General features: G+C 32.9%; 2 protein-coding genes across 2 annotated transcripts in view; one reads left to right on the plus strand and one right to left on the minus strand.

Annotated features, from left to right (window-relative positions):
• dlp (glypican dally-like) overlaps positions 1-16,027 on the plus strand; it is an 83,064-nt gene extending 67,037 nt beyond the window's left edge. Inside the window, exons 3-11 of the mRNA XM_085192784.1 lie at positions 2,739-2,862; positions 3,701-3,811; positions 6,689-6,845; positions 9,304-9,466; positions 9,625-10,200; positions 10,600-10,753; positions 11,261-11,427; positions 12,024-12,167; positions 12,706-16,027. Of these exons, the coding sequence (XP_085048910.1) occupies positions 2,739-2,862; positions 3,701-3,811; positions 6,689-6,845; positions 9,304-9,466; positions 9,625-10,200; positions 10,600-10,753; positions 11,261-11,427; positions 12,024-12,167; positions 12,706-13,001 (1,892 nt within the window). The 3' untranslated portion in view covers positions 13,002-16,027. The remainder of the gene's footprint in view (positions 1-2,738; positions 2,863-3,700; positions 3,812-6,688; positions 6,846-9,303; positions 9,467-9,624; positions 10,201-10,599; positions 10,754-11,260; positions 11,428-12,023; positions 12,168-12,705) is intronic.
• A 528-nt stretch (positions 16,028-16,555) lies between these two features.
• On the minus strand, positions 16,556-20,925 carry LOC146534269 (kelch domain-containing protein 4). The gene is made up of 9 exons (XM_085192786.1): positions 20,718-20,925; positions 20,398-20,571; positions 20,087-20,208; positions 19,372-19,480; positions 18,711-18,938; positions 18,180-18,377; positions 17,829-18,006; positions 17,384-17,599; positions 16,556-16,859 (listed from the first exon to the last, which is right to left on the minus strand). Exons 1-9 carry the CDS (start codon positions 20,826-20,828, stop codon positions 16,723-16,725), a joined length of 1,473 nt encoding a protein of 490 aa, XP_085048912.1. The 5' UTR covers positions 20,829-20,925; the 3' UTR covers positions 16,556-16,722.
• Between the last annotated feature and the right edge of the window lie 311 nt (positions 20,926-21,236).

Consider the following 21,236-nt stretch of genomic DNA (forward strand, 5'->3'; position numbering starts at 1 on the left):
ACTTTTTCCATCTATCCTGTACCGCAATTCTTCACTTTTAATTAGCGTGATTGGCAACTGTAAGACCTCTTAGCCATTCAAATAATTCAATACAGTTTTGTTGCAAAATATGTGAAATTTACAATGGCTCTAAGAACTGAACTAAAATTTAAATTATAGTATGGTTTTTACAGATATTGGACATTTTATATTTAGATCTATTTATGTATATAGATTTTTCACTCTAAATTTACATTTGTACGTACGAAATTCACAGTTTTACACCTCAAATTTATCCTTTTCATATATAAAATTCGTAATTTTTCACTTCATAGCCCCGAGTGGTAATCGAAGCCACAACGCATTCAAAACGCAACCAAATCGAATTGGTGCGCAAAAGTATGAATTTAGGAATGAAAATCCCATATATGAATACATTCCTTTTCTGAGTGACTGACAGACAGCGCACGAACGAAACTACGTAGAACGCTGATATTCTTCATGATATCTACCTCCTAGATACCTCCTCCTCGAGGAACCTATTCCTTGAGAAGGAGGTAAGTAGGGGGTCACTGAGATAGAACAAAATTCGTACGGAAACCGAACCGCAAAAGAAAAAAACGGAAATCTACTTTTTATAGTTCACGCAAACGAAGTTCATTATAAAATTTATTTTCGATACGCGCTTATATAAATATTGTTTTAGTTCGCGTGGAACGTAATCTTTTTAATTATCTTGTAGAGACATTCCGATAGTAGGTCACCGCAGTGATTAAAACATCGTTGTTTAAACAAATGTCTTTATTATTTATTTAATACCCCTCACCTTTTTTATCTAAAATATTTGTTTACGTTAGATTAGAGAACGGAACGGAAAGTGTCTAAATGAAAACGGAGTGTCTTACCACTAGGTTGCCAGGTTCCTTCTTTCTCCCTGCTATAATATAAAATATTATACATAAGTTTTATATAATAAAATGATATCTTTCAAAACAAACTTTATATCATAGTTCAACACGTACCTACGTAATATGCTAGTATCAGCGTAAAAGCAGACGCACGTTCGCTCTATATTTAGCGTCTAATAAACATTTGTTGGTTGCCGTCTGATACTCGAGTTACTTGTTTCTGATAATATTGAAGGTGATTTATTAGATTTGTAGGCGAAAAATTATCTATTTGTTGTTTTTATTGTCGATATAACAATAGAATTGTTAGTTGATGCTGTCCTAGCGTTGATGAATGAATTGGTTGTGGCTTCAAATCATAGTTAGAATTTATATATTTTTTTCATAAATTAAATGTAAACATATTTGTTAGCTTTCGCCTTTTAAAGTCATATTAAACATAATAAAATTGTAATTGCTAGTGTCAGTTACAATTTATTTAATGTATCTATATAAAATTACTTTAGTAAACATGACAGGTTGTAGGTTTGATTCCCACTCGTAAAACAAAACATTTAATATTTTCATATCCTTGCTCTGGTAACGAGACAAAGTACGTCATTGAGTTCCACCACTCAACACGCAAAGCCTCCAGAATGCGGCGGAAAATGGGGAACGAAAGTGTCTTAATAGGAACGGAGTGTTTTAATACTTGGTACCCAGGTTCCCCCTGCCTGCCATTCTATATGCGGGATACACTATCTACTTCAAAGATTCCCTTTTCATGGCTTAATTAAATATCTTGCAAAGTTCTCTTTGTTGTAAAGTTCACGTAAGAATATATATAGGGCAGGATAATGAACTAATCAATATTTCATACTGTATTGATTACTTGAAGTAACTCGACGCCGCAGCCCGCACAGCAACCCGCGGTTACCACCAAAATGGACTGGAACCAAGTTATTGCACACTATCACGGCATGTCATATTTCATTTTCGGATAAGATTCCATTTTACCCTAATTTTATAGTTTTGTATGAAAATGTGTAACTAAAATTGAGTTTTTCACTTTCGTTCTCAATTTCTGTATAGATAGATATATTACATTGCCTGTTAAACTATTAAAGGAAAAAATTAAGATATTTTTTATTTATTTACAGTAGCTACCTTTGGGTTATTGTATTAAACAATAAAATCTTAACATTTATACACATTGAAAAGCAGTACTGTAGAGTTCCATGTCGACTCTTCTAAATATGTTAGTTCTAAATATGTATCCCTTTAGGGAGCTTTGAATCCAAAACCATCTTACTCGTGTCTTATGAATGGCTTTTTGTGCTACAAAGGCATAAATAAAACATTACTTTAATGTTATGACATTTAATTAGCAATCTACATTTATAATAGTTTTAACGACATTACCTACTTAAAGACATTTAGAACAAACAAGAACAAAAAGTATTTCTTCCTCATGATAATATCGAATTCATGGAAACATTGAATATCTTGTAACAGATATGTATCTTATACCAGTCAGTAATTTAATTAGAAGATAAAAACTGGCGATGCAGATAAATGCATTCCTATTAAAGCTGCATAGTGAATATGAAAGTTGACTGCCTCGTCCAGTTCTGTAATTAGTTTATTGGGTTATCAGATTCCTGGTTTGATTCTAGTATGGAAAAGACAAAGCCTGGCGTTAAGTTCTGTCACTCAACACAATATCTTGAAAATTGAGCGGACGGTGGGGAACGAAATGTCTTAAAACTAGGTCCCATCTGCGTACTAATAATTTTACAATATTTACATCATTTTAGAAAACTGTGTAGTTTTTTTATACTAAAATTGTAATTTGTGTTTGTTTTGTTGCAGAATTCTTCCGCAAGCTCTTGCAGCTATCACGGCAGGAGTTCCACGCCATGTTCAAAAGGACCTATGGAATGATTTACGAACAACACTCTTACGTCTTTGAGCAGCTTTTTGAGGAATTAGAGAGGTATGTATAATATTTTGGTAATGAAATATAGTATACAGATTTATAATTTTAAGTCGTCGCTCTGGTAACGGGGCAAAGCGCAGCGTTAAGTTCCGCCACTGAACGACGAAAGGTGAGGCACTGTTTTCCCTCTGTTTATCCTTCTATGTGGGAAGATCAAGATTCTATGTGGTAGCAATCTAAAAAAACTTTAATTTTTATCATTAATTCATTAAATACCAATAAAAATAATAAATAAATTTTTATTTTGTTTTTTTTTTGTTCATTTGCGATTGTGTCTATGCAACCCTTTCACTTGGCAGTGTGTCCCAGACAGTATTGTTCTCCCTTTGTTTTTGCTAAGAGCCCGCTCATCTAAAGATTAAACTCGAACATTTGTTATTATTCATTTCGTTTATAAACTGTATACAGTAGTTGTTTATCTATGACTATTCAAGCACTTACACCAAACCAGTACAGTGTTTGTTGGTTCGAATCCATTAATTTTGTATTTTTTATTTTTTCTAATAAATTTATCTTAATGGTTCTTCAGGTGAGAAAAAGAAAGGTGATTCCCATCTTATCCTATCCTATTAATAAATAAACAAATTTAATAGAACCTCTGTTCTGTTTTGTTACTAGCTGTTTCCTGTTTTCTTAATAACTTAAAAATACAATTATTGTTTTTTTTCTAAGAATTTTATCTACTTTATACAAAATAATTGAAGAATAATTTGTTATCATTTAGTTGCGTTTAGCCTACTACCACGCAATGTCTTGAAAAGTGGGGAACGAACTGTCTGAACACTAGGTTCCCTACTCTGTTTTTTATTGAAAATAATATAATGATTAATTTTAGGTACTACACTCGAGGCGACAAAGACTTTGATGAAATGATGGACAGTTTCTTCAGCATCCTCTACCAGAAGATGTTCACGGTGCTCAACTCGCAGTACAGCTTCGACGAAAAGTAAGTAGAGTATTACACTACTTATTATTTAATTTTTGTTTATTATGTTTTTTAAACGTTTCATTATGTTTTATTATTCATTGTATTAAGTAATATTAAATATGATTAATAATATGATATAATATAATAAGTAATAAAATTCAATATATATTTTTTTAATTATAGTCGTGGTGCAGGGGCACGAAGTGTGTGTGAAAGTGTTCTGGTTCTCTAGGAAATGAAATGTTATTTTAAATTTATATTTTAATTCCTTCTCTCTGATGTCGAGGCAAAGTGCGGCGTTGAATTACGCCACTTAGCACACAATGCCTTCAAAGTTCGGCGGAAAGTGGGAAATAGGGTGCCTTAACCCTCTTAATAATAATACACCACCAGAGACAACATAATTAACAGTGAAAAACTAAGAACACGACGTTAAATATCCACGTGGTAACATCTAATGTAAAATTAAAAGTGCCATAACATATTTAAAAGTGACACTTAAGACATCATCTAAACACATAATAATATTATCATAGTCAATTGTAGGGTTGCGTTACATGATACCCATTCAAAAATAGAGTTTTATTTTATTTGTTCACTCTACAAGCAATGCTTGCAAAATTTAATGGGAAGTGGAGAAGGGAGTGTTTTAACACTAGGTTCTAATAAGTTCCCTCTGATTCCTATTATTCTTTAATTTTTATTTAATTTAATTTCTTATTACTTTACCTCCTCCTAAATACATAATTTATTTTTAGACATTTTTTTTAAATAGATATAATTGACTGACGTGAGATAAGCAACCCTACTCACCATTTCTGACATCGAATCACCGTTTTATTTACACGATGTCATAAACTCTTCTAAGTGCTATATAGAGATATTCTAAACAATTTTCTTAAAGGAACACTGTGTACTAAACTATACTCTAATAAACAGAATTAAGGTTGATAACGGCTTGCATGTTAAATCTGCAACGAAGCCCTGTCACGTTTCTTTCAGTGCGTGAGATCAATACTGTCATACTTCATGCGTATGCGCAACTTATAGTACCTATAATGCTTAAGGATACTTATACTTTAAATATTTAGCTTTGATTCATAGATATACTCAGTTTTAACGTCACTCATATACATTAACTAGCGGCCCGCCCGCGGCTTCTCCTGCGTGAACTACGTTATTATTAATTTCTGTCTCCATGAGTACCTACGTCCTATAAGTGACGTCCATGCAAAATTTGAGATTCCTAGCATTTGTAGTAACGAAGTTCCATACAAACTTTCGACCCCAAAAACAACCTCTTAGAAGTCGAATATTGCAAATTCCCGTCTTAGAGAGCACCTACGTCCTATAAGTAACTCCTATGCAAAATTTGAGATTCCTAGCACATGTAGTTTCTGAGATTTCGTGATGAGTGAGTGACCTTTCGATTTTATATATATAGATAGATTAGCGTTATTTAATTTGATTTAAATCTGATCAATATTGATTATTCTTTGATTGATAAAAATATGAGATAAATGTTACAATTATTATAAATTTCAAATTGAAAGCCATCGTGGTGCAGTGGCAGTGTCTGACTGTACACGACGATTGTGGGTTCAATTCCCACTTGAGGAAAGTAATTTCTGAAACTGAGATTAAAATTATAAATAACACATTTGTGGTTGAAACAAAAGAAAACATACGAGGAATATTTACTTTTAGAAGCTATCAATTATGTCGTTGTTGCTATAAACCATTGAGTGCAAGACCGCGCGCACATCAAACGATATTATAGCATTTGCTCAGCACTATAATGTCTTAATTTAATTTATTTTGTACTGAGTTCAGATTTATTATATGCGTGTGTCATTATTAGCTTACGTGGTCGTGATGGTGGCTTTTCTTGTATTTGGCAAATTTGTCAGAAAATTGTTATTTATTTTATTTTATTTAGCATTTTGATATAAAAAATGTGCTGTTTTGAAAAAAAAGTTGGCACTTTTGTTTTCAACGGAAAGACTAACCTAGGCAAAGCACTCGTCGCACAGTGCTGTGAAAATTTACGTTATAATGAATGCCCCTCATTGGAGGGGAATTACTATAATCTTAATGTGATTTCGCCATCAATCCCTCCTTTTGTACTAACATAGAGGATAAACATGTATGGAATTAATGTCTATTGAATGCTATGCAGGATAGCTGCCAGCTAATGTAATAGATTGTACCATTGATTTTGAAAAGAGCACCTGTTGAGTTTCTTGCCGGCTCTTCTCAGCAGAACTGCCTTCCGAACCGGTGGTAGCTTTTTGTTCATATGTTCATTCGACGATTCAAAAGTGCTTATAATAATTGCCTATTTGAATAAAGAATATTTTGAATTTGAATTTGAATTTATAAAACATTATTACTATACCTTTTAACTTTGTATGCAAAATATATTCAAACAAATCCTCTTTAAATAATCCATTTACAATATACAATAAATAACCTATCTATATCGAATCTATTACTATTACATGCATGTCCACACGTCGTTTCTGAATACCAATGTTTCGACGCAGAAATTGTTTCTTCCGTTGATTGCACAGTTACTGGAATTATTCTATTAAGCTAAGCCATAATTTCCTATAGGAATGACTGTTTGTTTCTCAGAAGGCTTATTTGGATCCTGTTTTGTATGGATTGTGGTGTAAATGGATGAGGAAGTAGAGTTTTGTGCTTAAAGCTTTATAGGAATGGTACTGGTATAGATTTTTATGTATGAATACTAATCAAAATATTATTTATTTTCATTTTTAATATAAGGTACAATATTTTACCAAAAAAAATTGAAGACAACAGCAATCTATGCTTAAAATCCATAAGTCACAGCTGTTTAAATGTTACCTAATAATCTCTATCCATTTCCAGATATCTAAAATGTGTGAGTGAACATATGAGGGACATCAAGCCGTTCGAGGACGTGCCCTCCAAGCTGTCGGTGCAACTGCGGCGGGCCTTCGTGGCTACTCGCACCTTCCACAAAGCGCTGCGAGCTGGCGCTGAAGTCGTTAAGAATATGATGCAGGTGTGTATCATTTATATATGAATAATGGATATTGTATCCTACTTATAGTAGGGTAGGCTTAGGGAACCTAGTGTTTAGACACTTCCTTCTCTTTCTTCCCGGATTCGAGACATTACGTATAGATTGGGCGAGACTCAATATAGCGCTTTGTGTTACGTGAGCGTGGAAAATAGGAATATTTAAAAAACATTTTTAAATATTATAGGGCGAAGCCGCCGGTAAAATATAGTAAAGAGCATAAACTCAAAAACATAAACCCAAATTGAAATAAAACGAGACATTAACATTCGGTTACGTCAATCATTACCTTAAAAGGCGAACATTAAGACAGACGATTTGCCTACTGACCTCCAGACTGATCAGAAATATCCATGCATATTAAATTTCTGCCGCTATGGGCAAGGAACCATGGCTATACCATATAGATCTCTTGACTATTGTCTCAAGATATAGTAAGTAGGTACAAAGTATGCAAATTTGCAAGGAATTTCGGCGTTGAATTTATTACAAACGTATCAAAATTCAAGCCAAGTAGTGTTTTAGTGTGAGACGTCTGAGTCACGCGTCCGTTGATCTCATTTGGCGCCAGATGACATATTACTCGCAATTAATATTATAATTCAAATTTATTTGCATATCAACAAGGAGGATCGAATCGTTTTGTGGGATTATTAGTTTGGCAACCACGTTTGGTGGTGATGTCATTGCTGGGAATAGATTGTTGTTGATAATAATTTGATACTGTTTACGTATATGTATTTAGGTTTAATTGGAGATTGCCATCCTGGCACAGATGAGCAATATTTGTGGCAGTGGCTGTGGATGAGCAGAATTCGGGGGATTCGGGATCTAGCTTGTTTCTCATTAGACTTCTGTGTTACTTGTATATTCTGCATAAAGTGCAAAACATAAAAACTAAAAGTGACAAAAATATCTGGTGACTAACACCAATCCACATAATAATTTCCATCCTTACAAAGTAATATCCAAGCTTTTCTCCATGTCAGTCGTCAGTCATCATCAGTCATATATTTCCTTTGTCCAAGAAAAAGCATTGTAAAAACCATAACCGTCCGTCCGTCCGTCCACATTCCGTTTTATGTAAGGCTATAGGAATGCCGACCAGCAATTACGTACTTAATGTGAACCCTGAAGACCGCGTCAAGGCGACTCGTGTCGTTGCCACTAAGATGTGCAGATTGTTTATCTTCATGCAACATTCTTGGTTTAATTGCTAAATCAAATATCATCTTTGTTTGCGCGAGGCTTTGGGGATGCAGAAAACTAATAATAGTTTATGGGTAGTTGTGGATTCGATTCTCGTTTGGGACGAATTTTTTACACTGCTCCGTTTTGGTGACAAAGTGCAGCGGTGAGTTCTACTCAATACTCAATGTCTCAAAAATTGTATAATAAAATAAAAAAATGGAAATTTCTTTATGATGTAACACTTGTTTGAAACCGTATTGGTGTACGGGCACAACATATTTGTAAACATATTATACATCTGACCTAAATATATATATAGGTATATATATATTAAAAGCTTTAAGATAAGTAAAATGTAGTTTAAACAAAACGTATTCCTAGTACAAATGAACTGCTTGTTCATGTTAGATGTATGCAATGAGGTTAATGTGGTGTAAAGACGCGTCTAAATGCGACGGTTCTAAGTTCGATCCTCACCAAAACGTTAAGCTAAATAAACAAATAAAGCACCTATAAAAAATCCCAGACCCCCCCCATATCCTTCATACACAGTTTTATAATCATCAAATATTTCCATCGTAGCTGTTTGACAATTTACATATAAATTCTATAAAAATCCTATAAAACTTAATTTTCTTGTTGAAAATTAAATATCCATCGAAGAATTTAACCGCCTCGTATCCTTATCTATTAATGAGGAAGCACTCCGCTAAGGGCCACACCGATATCGATAAGATGCAAGTAATTGGCCGCTATTGGTATGTTTGCCTTGATAATGTTACATCAAGATGCATATACTTCAATATATTTAGTTAATTAAGTAAACAGATATTTACTAGTTATTTTATGACGTTAATTTCTTTTAAAAATAACGCTTTTTTAAGTGTGCTCTTTAAAACATATAAAATATATAGGTAGTGTAGTGTAATTAAATTTTGATAGTTTGAATAACGTATCAGTACCCTTACGTATTTAGGAATCACTTTTTCTAAGTGTGAAATAACACTTTAAAATGTTAAAAACAATACACTTTGTTGATTTATCCATAAAAATATAAGAAGATTTTTTATTATTTGTAAATAGTTTATTTTCTATTCTAGTGCTAGGTGGCGAAGCATAAACCTTGTGGTCACTATATAACTTCCCAACTAGAATTTTCTTTACCTACGTATTTATATAAGACATTAATTTAAATCACTATTCTATTAACTCTTATTAATTATTATTAATTAAATGATACTTTTTCTAGGTGGGCGTAACACAAGAGTGTGTGACAGCGTGGGCTCGTCTCCGCTACTGCGGCACCTGTTCAGGCCAGCAACAGCCCTCTTGCAGTCGATACTGCCACAACGTTATAAAGGGCTGCCTGCCTGCTCACGCTGATTTGGGCGAGCAATGGGACGCTTATGTTGGTAAGTCAATCACTATCATTAAATTCCAAACCAATTTCATTATGCATATGTTATAATTTTTATCTAGATTAGCGGCAACTTAAAAAATGCTCATTTTTAAACTTATAAATATATTTGTATTCTTTATTTGTATAACATGTATATGTTTTCAATTCTAGATGCCGTGGAAAAAGTGGCAGATCGCTTACTCGGTCCATTCAACATAGCGATGGTAGTAGAGCCCATAGACATAAAAATCTCAGAAGCCATAATGAGCTTCCAAGAGCGCAACCAGGAGATCTCGCAGAAAATCTTCTCTGGTTGCGGTAAACCAGTTTTGGGCGGAGGTGGCAGTACCGGGCCATTCTTCGCGCCAGACAGAAGTCGACGTTTCGCCAGATCCATACCAGACTTCGATTGGAACCACAAGTCCAATGATGTCGACGACTTCGAAATCGAGGCCTCCTTCGAGAGCCTCGTCAACGACGACCCGTTGCTCATAGGTCTAAAAACCCCAGATGGTATTAGAAAAGCAACGGAAGAACTGGCTGAACAGTCCAAACTCAGGGAAAGGTTCCTACAATATATGAGGGGTCAGATTAAACTGGACGAATATGAAGAACACGAAAGGAGGAAACGTGATGCTGACCCCGAGCCCGCACCTGGTGGTGCAGAGATTGATTTCAAATCGTACGAATTTGATGGGAAGAGAGGATCGAAGAAGAAGAAGCCAATTAAAGCTGAAGAAGGTTATGGTAAGACAATCTTTATGATTTGAACTAAATTATGTTTTTTAATTTGTACTTACATGTTTTATGTATAACATTTTATTAATATTTAAAAATGCTAATGATTATGAAATTGTGTATTCTATTTGAACAACAATAGGCACGTACAGGACGAACACCTTTATTTATCAGATAACATCTTCAATTGCTTTATCCAATTAAGCCAATTAATTGATTAAATTTCGCCTGTTACAAACTTTGTTGTTAGCACTTCACTAAGACGCCTTCAACAAACATTTACTCTTTATTATAAAGAGTGCTCAATATGATAGATAAAATACTTTTACATTTATACTTAGAATTACAAATGATTCTGTAAAATTTCCACACAAAATTATTAAATAATAAAACCTTTCTTTTCACCAGGCGGCGAATCCGGCCCAGCATTAGAAAGGCTAGTACGTGAGACTCGATCCCGGATCCGAGCGTCCAGACGCTACTGGCTTCATCTGCCCGCGGTGCTCTGCGCCTCCACTAGTGTTACGAGCGCACCTTGCTTCAATGGATCGCATGTTGCTAGGTGAGTGAAGTGCTTTTGGAAGACATATAAATATTTTTGTGTAGCGGGATTTGAACCTCCGCCTCTTGGATACCGTCTGGTGGTCACTAAGTTATTTAGAGTAATAAATTGATTTTCATAATATTCAATGAATATATTCACTTTAATTACGCGATTATTACATGTTATTCATATTACGCGAAAGTCTTGCACTTATGCATAGTCGGTTGAAAGCAAACACTACATGCACATAAATAAACAACATTTTTTAAATTACTTAATACAAAGAATATAGAAGTTGAACATTTGCATAAAAAAAAACAACAAAACAAAATTATTAAAAAAAACAAAATAGAGAAACACTTAGATTTGGTAAAATTATTGTTGACCGATTAGATGGTTAAGAAATGAATATGAATTAATGCCTACTTATTTGCAAAACCGTCATCGTCAATCACCATTATAGCGCAGCGGCACAGTATTTGACTGTAAATACTTCGGTTGTGATTTCGATTTCCTTCGTTCCAGTTACACATCAATAGCTGCCGGAGACGGTACCCCCGCGTTAGCTTCCAATCCTGAAGTACGCTCGTTTGTGCCCCCCTCCCCAACACCTGCGCTAGAAGCACTAAGATCGTACACAGCAAAACTGAAGGACGCCTACAACGGAGTTGAAGTACAGTGGAAGGATACCCGTGAGTATTCTTCATCATCAGCATCACCCTGTTTTTAAGTCACTCTTGGATATAGATCTCCCCAACGACATGTGGATGGTCTCTGGTCTGGTCGATCCTCAACTCTTTTTTTATCTACCATTGTCAGCTTATTTGCATATATTGTCATTCTACCTACAAGGTAAGTATTTGCACTAATAGTTACACTATTAGTAGAAACCCGTCGGGTTGCGAGTTCGATCGAGTTCTCCCACTCGAAGAAATGTTCTGGTGCTCGAAGAAATGCTCTTCTTTCTGGTGTCGGGGCAAAAGCGCGCCGTTAATTTCTGCAACTCAACACGGATTTCCTCAGAATTCAGCGAAATGTGTGGAGTGTCTTAACGCTAGACTCCCTCTGCCTACCCTGCTACATGTGGGATGGAAAAAAAGTTAAAAAAAAAAATTACTTTAGCTGCATATTGTATGCATATAGCAAGGTCCGCGTGAAGCATCCACCCGCGTTACAGACGTTAAAATCATACCCCTCTAAATTAAAGTATGCATACCATGGGATTGAAGTACAGTGAAAGAACACGTGATAATGATTACTCAAAATTTTATCCTATCCATTTCACCAGCTGAAGACCTCCAAGCAGCAGCGGCAGCACAAAACGAATTCATCGAAAACGGCTCAGGCTCGGGTTCCGGAGACGAGTCATACGATAACTACGATTTACCCACAGATGACGAGGATAGGAACCCAGACAATGATTATAATGAAGGTAAACGCCTTTTTTACCTGCAAATTTTATTTATACTAGTAATTTTATTTTTATATATTTTCTTTTGGGTGGTAGTTAAAATTAAGGTCAAATAAGGTCATAATTCGTTATAATGTCTGTATTGTTTTTTTATTAAAGCGACACATGTCCTTATAATCCTATTAAAATGAAGAACAATATTATAAGGCCAGTCGTGGCGCAGGGGGGCGCGCTATACGTTGTGGGTTCGATTCCCGCTTCAAGAAACGAAATATTTACAGTTTTTGTCAGTCGTTGAGTACCGCCACTCAATACGCAACACCTCCAGAAGAAACAGTGTGTCTTAACATAAGATTCAACAAAAAATAATTATACTTATTATACTTGAACGTTCTTAATCTCACATTTCCAATAGTTGATAAGTTTCCAAAAGATAGTTTTAGTTTCTAGCATAGCAAATAATTAAATAAACTAACAATTAAACAATAAACAAATCCTATTAAACTTAAACAATAAATTAAACAAAATTACAATAATTTATCATTTAAATTTCCTCCAGGCTCAGGCGATGGCCGCTTCGACGCCACCACACCAGAAACAACAACGAGACAATCAGAAATACCAATACAACCCAAATTCGAAATACCAGTACCAAAAATAATCGAGCCAGTCGATGAAATACCACAACCTGAACAGCCTATCGAGATACCCGACAACGTATCTGAACCGGCTATCCCCTCAGAACAGCCGGTAGCCGCGTCCGCCGATCAACCGTCCCTACAAAAGGCATTATTTACGTACGCCTTACCGGTTGTGTGCGCTTGGTTCGGTACTATCGTCACCGATCTTTTTTAATTTGCCATTTTGACATGACGTCACGTGTTTTTTTATTAATAATAGTACTTTAAAATATATTTTGTATAGTCGAGAATTGAAGGTAGGTCGTGTTTTGTTGTGTGGTTTTTTTTTGTTTTTAAATGGCAACCCAGTTTATTCTTAATTGAACGATGTACAGATATTTAATCTAATTGTAAAATCGATTGTTATAGGTGGGTCGTGTTTCCTTATGTGTGGATATTTTTTCGTTTATTTACCATTTTTAACGACATGGCAATACTGCCCACCTTTAATTGAATACCCTCACATGTGATTAAGTAATTGATCGTGCATTAATGGTCGTGTTATTTATGTTTCAATTTTGGTATTTTTTTTTATTATCAACACAGTAACACGACCCGTCTTTAAGTACTCGTCATTGTACTCGTAAGTAATTTATTACATAATATAATTTTTCAACACAGTAACACTGTCTACTTTTAATTATATTGTCTACAGATAATTTAAATTAAATTACTGATTAATTTATTACCATAATTTCCATCTGCCGTGACGTCACTGCCTAGTCAATAAAGAGAGCGAGTCCTGTGATATGACTGTGGGTTCGATTCTCGAGTGCGCTAAATGTCTAAATAACTTCATTTTGGTCGACAATAACTGATTTTTTACTTTTATTTCTTTATAAGACGCCTTTATTTTGGTATTGTTTATCTGTAATTTTATGCACCGCTATGATTTTTTTTATTTTATTTACACTGTTATTTATATGATTTTTCAATATATTTTCATGATAAACTTAAAAATAACGAAATATTATAAATTAATAAGTATTTAAATGAATTTATTTTTAAAAAAGTAGTTATTGTTAATGACTAACGATATTTAAAGCTTTATTGATATTAAATTACAGATAAATGACAACGTAATGGCGACCACATATATATTTTACCCATTAGGTCGCAGTTTAGATAATCACAGCCAAATTTTGTATTTATTAATTGTAAATATAACTTGTAAATTATGATTTAGATAGCGAATATTTCAACTTTGTATGTAATATGCTATATAATATGTTCTAAGATGTCTGTCTGTCAGTTGTACTAATTTGTAAATATTATAGCTTCGGAACAAAAAATATTTAAAGTGTAAATATATTTAGTTACACGTAAGCGTAAGTTAAGACTGATTTGCTTTGGATATTCTGTTTTTATTTGTAAATGTCACTTTGACGCTTCTTGTCAAATTTGTTTGAAATTGAATTCAAAATTAAAATCTTATCTATTTGTAATTTTTTTTTAATCGACTGACATAGTGAATTTTTGGTTTACTACTATTGTATTTTTTATTTTTATTACTGCAATTGTTTATTGTTTAATCTTTTTGCTTAAACGTGAGCTTCAGCTTTACTTTGCTATGTTTGCATTATTTTTTATACATTGCGAATATTATTGTTTTTTATTTTTTTTAATTGTGAACCCAGTGTATAGATAGAAAGAATATCGTGGATACGCTTTTTGTTGTCCTTTTTTCTTATTTTTTTTTGTATGTGGCAATAAGCTTTCCACGATATATTTATATAGTCCTAAGTAAACTTTCTTACATGCCATAATTAGTCCTTTTATTATTATTAAACGCACAAATATTTATATTATACGTAATTTGTTTATCTAATAAAATCGCAATAGATTTTTTTTTATTTTACATAAAATGTCATCTGTCATTAAAAGTTAAAATTAAAAAGTTTATAATTGAATAGGTTTTTATTTTGATTTCGCTTTGGCTGTTTCTTGTGACACATATCACAGAATATAGATTAAATATAAACGTAATGTGCAAGTTTTGGGACCAAAAAGAAAATAGAATAAATTGTAAGCTCTCTCACTTCTTGCTTCTTGAATCACTTGCACTGACTTTGAAAATGTTCATCTATAATATAAAACCAGCAGTAAAATTAATTATTTAAATTTTAAATTACTTTTCCTTAAAAATATGATTTTACTTTACAAAATACCCTCTGAAATAAAAAAAACTTAATAGTTTAAAATGTAATTGAATAAGAGTTATTCCAAAAGTTGTTTAGCTTTTGCATATTTAATATCGACAGTTAGCTATTTTTATACGTAATTAATAATAATTGTAACCTATACGTTTTAAATTACTCTGTAAATATATAATTAACATTTTAAATGTTTTAAAAAGTTAGTCAATATTAGATTTTGTACAGATAATTAACAGGGTACAGACAACTGCCGTTGATTGAAAGGCACTATGGGTGGGGACCTTAGAAATAAAAAATTATGACAGCTTGCAAGAAAAACATCTTAAATTGGAATTGTATGGGAATTTAGGGGGAATACATTAGAATCAAATATATTTCATTTTGTTTTTATTTCATAAATATATTATAGTAAGACATTTTTCCATATTTTTATTTCGATATCGTCAATAATGAAGAATACTTACCCCTACATTGTCTTATTTATCAACATAAGTCGTTTTGATTAAATAATTAATTGTAATTTTTAATCATAATTTATAATAAATTTTAGTACATTTTGACAATTTTGAAGTAAAAGTGTGATGTATAAAATATACTGTCAAAAATTATCTGTCTCAAAAATTATAAATTGGAATGCTTTAATAAATTCATATACTACCAGAATGAAATTGATACTGTTTAATTTCAAATAGCAAAGATTTACATATACGTGTATATTATGTTAATACATATATCATAATATCAATTTACAATATTATAAATAAAAATTCTGCATTCTGTTCCATTTTGTCTTTAATTATATAAAAAACCACGTAATTTAATATTAACGATTAGATAATCAAATTTAAAAAAATATAACATACAAAACTATCTGGACACTTAAATTTAGGTCTAAATAAATATTTGATTCTTCTTTATTAGAATAAAATAAAAATTGTTAAAAACTGAATGTATAACGAATGAATAAAGTGTAGGTTTAAAGGAGTATTTATATACACGTGTAGACTCTACCATGTATGGCGTTGTAAATAAACAGATGGTGTAACTTTGTGTTTTATTTTTAAATCCTATTTTATTAGAAATAAAAAAAATATTCATTTTATTTTATTATTTATTAGATATTTTGAGGCCAATCTTAGCACAGGGGCACAAACGTTCGAAACTGTATATGTGACAGGTTTTAGGTTCGATTCCCAGTCGAGGAAATGAAATATTTAACATTTTATTCTTCCTCTCCATGGTAACAGGCAGCGTTGAGTTCCGCTAACCTGCTGTGTGCGCGATGCGGCGTGAAGCTGATTTGATTTTAGTATATTAGTATAAGTAGTATAACCACTTCGCCTTTTACGTGAAAATCACTTAAATAAACACTGTTCAATACTTACAAAGTATACCCTTCCAGTGTTTATGTTATTAATGTAGAATGAAAAATATGTCTAATATATCTCTGAATGAATGAAAAATAAGTCTTAGAGCAATATGTTTTCATAGATTAATAAATTATTTCTGTCAACTAGCAGCATAATTTTATTTTATAACTATAACCAACCTACTACACAAAATAAAAAAAAACTATATAAAAATTATTTATTATCCTTATAATACGTACACTTACAATATTCCGTATACAACTCTGTTACATTGTCAATTAAGACTTCAATTATTCAATTCATAATGAATTACGGATATATCTGTCACTACACAATATATGTGATTTCATGTTTTTTTTAATTAATATATCTATTCCTCTTCCTCATCACTGTCGTCGCTATCTTCCGTCTCGCTCTCGGTGCCGGAGTACTCCGAATCAGAGCCGAGCCAGTCCGGTAGTGGCGGCTGCTCTATAATGGTCTTCCATTCGTTAAGTTTGTGGAGATCTGTAAAATAAAAGTATTGATTTAGATTTTAGTTATACAAATAGTGTGGTTATTTGTAAAAAATATATTTAGGTAATAGAACTATTTATAAAGTAAATAAGATTTATATAAAATAGTCTTTTGTAAATATATTTTTTTAATTCACTATAAAATTTTTAAATTTCTGGTCGAAATTAAGCAAGCATTTTTAGATTACAACCTGATCACCTTTCTCAATTATAGTTTTTTTTTATTTTTCCGCATTGTTACGACAAAACGTTAGAAAATTCCTAAAAATATTAGAGCGTCCCTCAGAGCACACACCCGACCCATTTTCCACAGAAATTTTAAGTTACTGCGAGCGCAACTTTTTGTATATACCAAAAATATTTAAAACGTGAACATTTTGAATATATTTTGCTCAGTGGGAATCGAACCCCAACCGTCGCATTTACAGTCACTCGCTGAGCCACTACGCCACGACGGCTCCATCCGGAAAACTAAAATACTGAAAAAAACATACAGAAATAGTTAAAAGACCTTACCTAAGCTATACATATCGCCCAAATAAAACTGTTTCTCGTCTTTCTCCAACACACCCCCATACAAATATAAAACAGATCTTTGCACTGTCATCATGGCCGACATTCTAGGAGTTGGTCCGGAACGTTCTACTTTAGGTTGTATTCTTACAGAACTTTCTAGAACTTCTGAAGCTTGTGAGGAGCCGAGCTTCATTGTGAATACTTCATCTGTTACCACTGCAAATAGAATGATAAATTAATATTTATTAAAAAAATAAGAGACTTTTTATACTTCATATATACATATATACATATTCGGATATGCAGAGGGAACCTGGTAACCTAGTGTTAAGACACTTCGTTCCCGTTAACAAATTTCTGCTCCCCACTTTCCACAGAATTCTAGGGCGATTAACCCTGCTATATACGGGGAAAAGCATGAAAGAATACCAAATCCTCAGTTTACCTGTAACAGTCTCTTTCTCTTCCTCTTCTTTCTCCTTCTCTTGCCCTGTCTGTATAGGTACAGTAGGTACTATGTTTGTTCGTAACACTACGGGATGGAAACGATTTGTATCTAAATCTAAAACTTGAAGTTCATCACTCATTTCTCCTTTTAACTCTTCTTCTGTTTCTTCTACATCCTTTGGAATAATAAAGTTTGAAGTGTTTTTTTTATAAAAAATTAAAAACTTCATTAAGATCATACACAAAAACAATTTTGCAATACACCCACAAGATCCTAAAATATTTGACAAAAAATTTTCAACATAATCCAACATGTACATACGGACATGCATATTACTAACATACTTACACAAACACCGCCAAACACGTATCCCCTATTGCTGTGCGCATTCACGGCAGCCGCTATACCAGCTCGCGCGGTACTTCCCCCAGACAGGGCGCGCCAAGTCCACCCGGTTTTGAAGGACAGTTTAAACATATCTGTGTGTGTTTGTGTTTTCTCCGTCCTCCCTTCGCGTATTCGGGAGAAACCGCCGTAGATTATTAGCTGGAATATTTTTTGCTCATATTTAACATGAGATGATTTTATTACAAAACTTTTAATCAAAGTGTCTAAGTGACCAAGATAAGCATATAAAATCTGACTTGTAATGAATTGTCACGTCATTTTTTGCCTTCACCCAGTATCCCGCATATAGCTGGTGTAACGATACCAGAAACATTAAAATATTTCATTAACTTTTACGCTTATGCCCCAGTGCCATAACAGGATTTTCAAAATTCATTTAAACCTCATCTAAGAAAATATTACTTTATATTTTCTCTAAACACAAGATACATCCAAAAAGTAACAACAAAAAAACATCTTCAAAGTACATACCGAATCATTCCCACAAGGCAGCATAACACACGCCGATCTGGCACAGGGACCTCTCCCGCTTATCACGAGTTTACTCCACTGCCTCGTGTCCAAACAAAACGTGTGCAGATCATCAAAATATTTACAATCCCTGCCATCATCTGAATAACCTCCGAAAATAAATAATTTACGACCTAATAATGTCATTCGGTGTCCTGATCTGGAGGATGGCGCGTTTGGTGCTATGACCTGGAAGGAGAATATTAGATATTTTAATTGCAATATATACAGGGGAAGAAACGACATTAAAGAAATATTTACAAAGGTGGACTTACGTCTAGAAGAAATCTCTTCCAATCTATAGAAGTTGATTAATGTAACATAGTGAAAAAGACAAAATAGCATATATAAGGCATCAGGCAAAATATTAACTGACAAAATGAAAACTGTTTTTTTTTTGCTTCACACTGTACCCAGGTAAGCAGAGAGAACCTAGTGGTAACACTGGATGCTATACGGGCTACGGTGTGAAACTGAAAACAAATATATACATATGTAAGAGATTGTAATAAAAATAATTTATTTCGGTTCATTATGATCAATGACATTTTAAAAACAGCAAGTTTCTGAAACTGAAGTAGAACTATCATATTCTAGTTATTTTATATAAGTTGACACTTACTTTCTCCCATTTCTTTTCTGCTAAAGAAAAACACCATAAATCTTTATAATGATAGAACTGAGTTTCTGATGGACTTATGAATTCACCACCAAACACCCACAGCTCACCTCTAAAAATATTATAAAATATAATCAATTATCTCTTTTAATGATGATGGAATGGATGGAACAGAAACTATTTTAAGACAAGGACTATTTAAAAATAAACATAATTATAAAATTCTTGAAAAAAAAACCAGTAAACTTAAGTTTGCGCCCATCATATTTCCATTTCGTGCCAAATTTCATTCCTGCAAGTCCACTGGAAGTATCCTATAGGTTTGATTACATGGCAAATTTCATACAAAATTATTTTTTATGTGCTCCAAAGGAATATAGACCTGAATGTTTGATATCAATTTCAGCTTGATACCTTCATCACAAACACAAGATAAATGGTGTTGACAGACAGACACCAATACCAATACATTCTGATTTTTAGCTCAGTGGTTAGAGCACTTAGACAGTTTCTAAGATATCAAAATTTTTTTTTTTACTTCACACTATACCCGCACATGGCAGAGTAGGTGGAGAGAACTTGGGAATGAAAAGGAAGAGAATGGAAATGGAATCTGCCTACCCTACTAACTGTGGGATACTATAAAAGGGGAAATAAATCATTACTATTACTATATTAAAAAATATAAAGTGAACAAGAGAATTCACTTTAAACTCACTTATTAGCTGGTGTAGCTACAGCTTGATGGGCACTCCTTGGTGGAGGTCCTGCTGGTGCCTTAATTTGCCTCCATGTATTATTTACAGGGTTGAAGAATAATAGTTCATTGTATACTTCAGTCTAAAAATAAATTAAAATGTTATTAAAATTTGCTGAGAAAAAAAAAGATATAAGTTACTTCCCCATAGTAAAAAGATATTAAAGTTTTAAATTAGAAATGTTTGCCTACAGTTAGGATCCACGAACAACACAACATTTATTTTTTTTTATAATTCATATACTAATTAATTAAAATTATAAACTTTTTACCTTTTGTCCATTGTGGAACTCTCCACCAAACATAATGAGTTCATTGTTTGTAGGATGTGGGGTGAGACTCGCATAAGCTCTGGAAGTGGGTGGCTTTTTTAAGGTCTTTTCCGACGCCGCAGCACGTTTAGCCTCTTCTCTTTCTATTTCTGCTATAACTTTAGCTATATCTTCCTATAACAAGTGTAGATATTTATAAAAAGCACAAAAAATAATTAAAAAAATTAAACAATTACATTACGCACATAAAAATTTAAATTGTAATTTCTTTTGATTACATTAGAACCCCTAAATAATAACCGGGATCCATATAAACTAACCTCTCCCAAAGTAGCAAGTTCCTTTTTAAGTTTATTTGCCAGTTTTTTCTCTGTTTTGGCAGCAGTTTTAACTGCACCACTGACTTTATTCTTATTCTTCTTTTTACCCATTTTAGAATATTTCTTCTAAATATAAAAAAAATGAAATAAACAATACAAGGGTATTGTTTTTAAAATGTGATTTTGACTTCTGTCAACAATCAAACAATGATCTGACAGGAGTGTCAGGACCACAGAACACATTTACTAAATAAGGTCAGGACTCAGAAGTGTCAAGTTAAAAAGTCTAAATGTAAACTACTATTAGAAAAAGAATACCGTATGTACGGTATCCGTAATGGAATCTAAATTACGGAGCCGTATAAATTAGAAACACCGTAGATTGTACTTTTATTTACTTTTTACTTTTATTAAATGAAAAAAACTTAAGATTTTATTAATCTTTATTACCGTTTTGCACTGTATTCTAAATTAATAATTTAGCATGATTTTATAGTATAATTAAATTATTAAACCGTA

The sequence above is a fragment of the Heliconius melpomene genome, chromosome 11 (genome assembly GCF_056956725.1).
Source record: "Heliconius melpomene rosina isolate 202511_hmr_F chromosome 11, ASM5695672v1, whole genome shotgun sequence".
In the NCBI taxonomy this organism is placed as follows: domain Eukaryota; kingdom Metazoa; phylum Arthropoda; class Insecta; order Lepidoptera; family Nymphalidae; genus Heliconius; species Heliconius melpomene.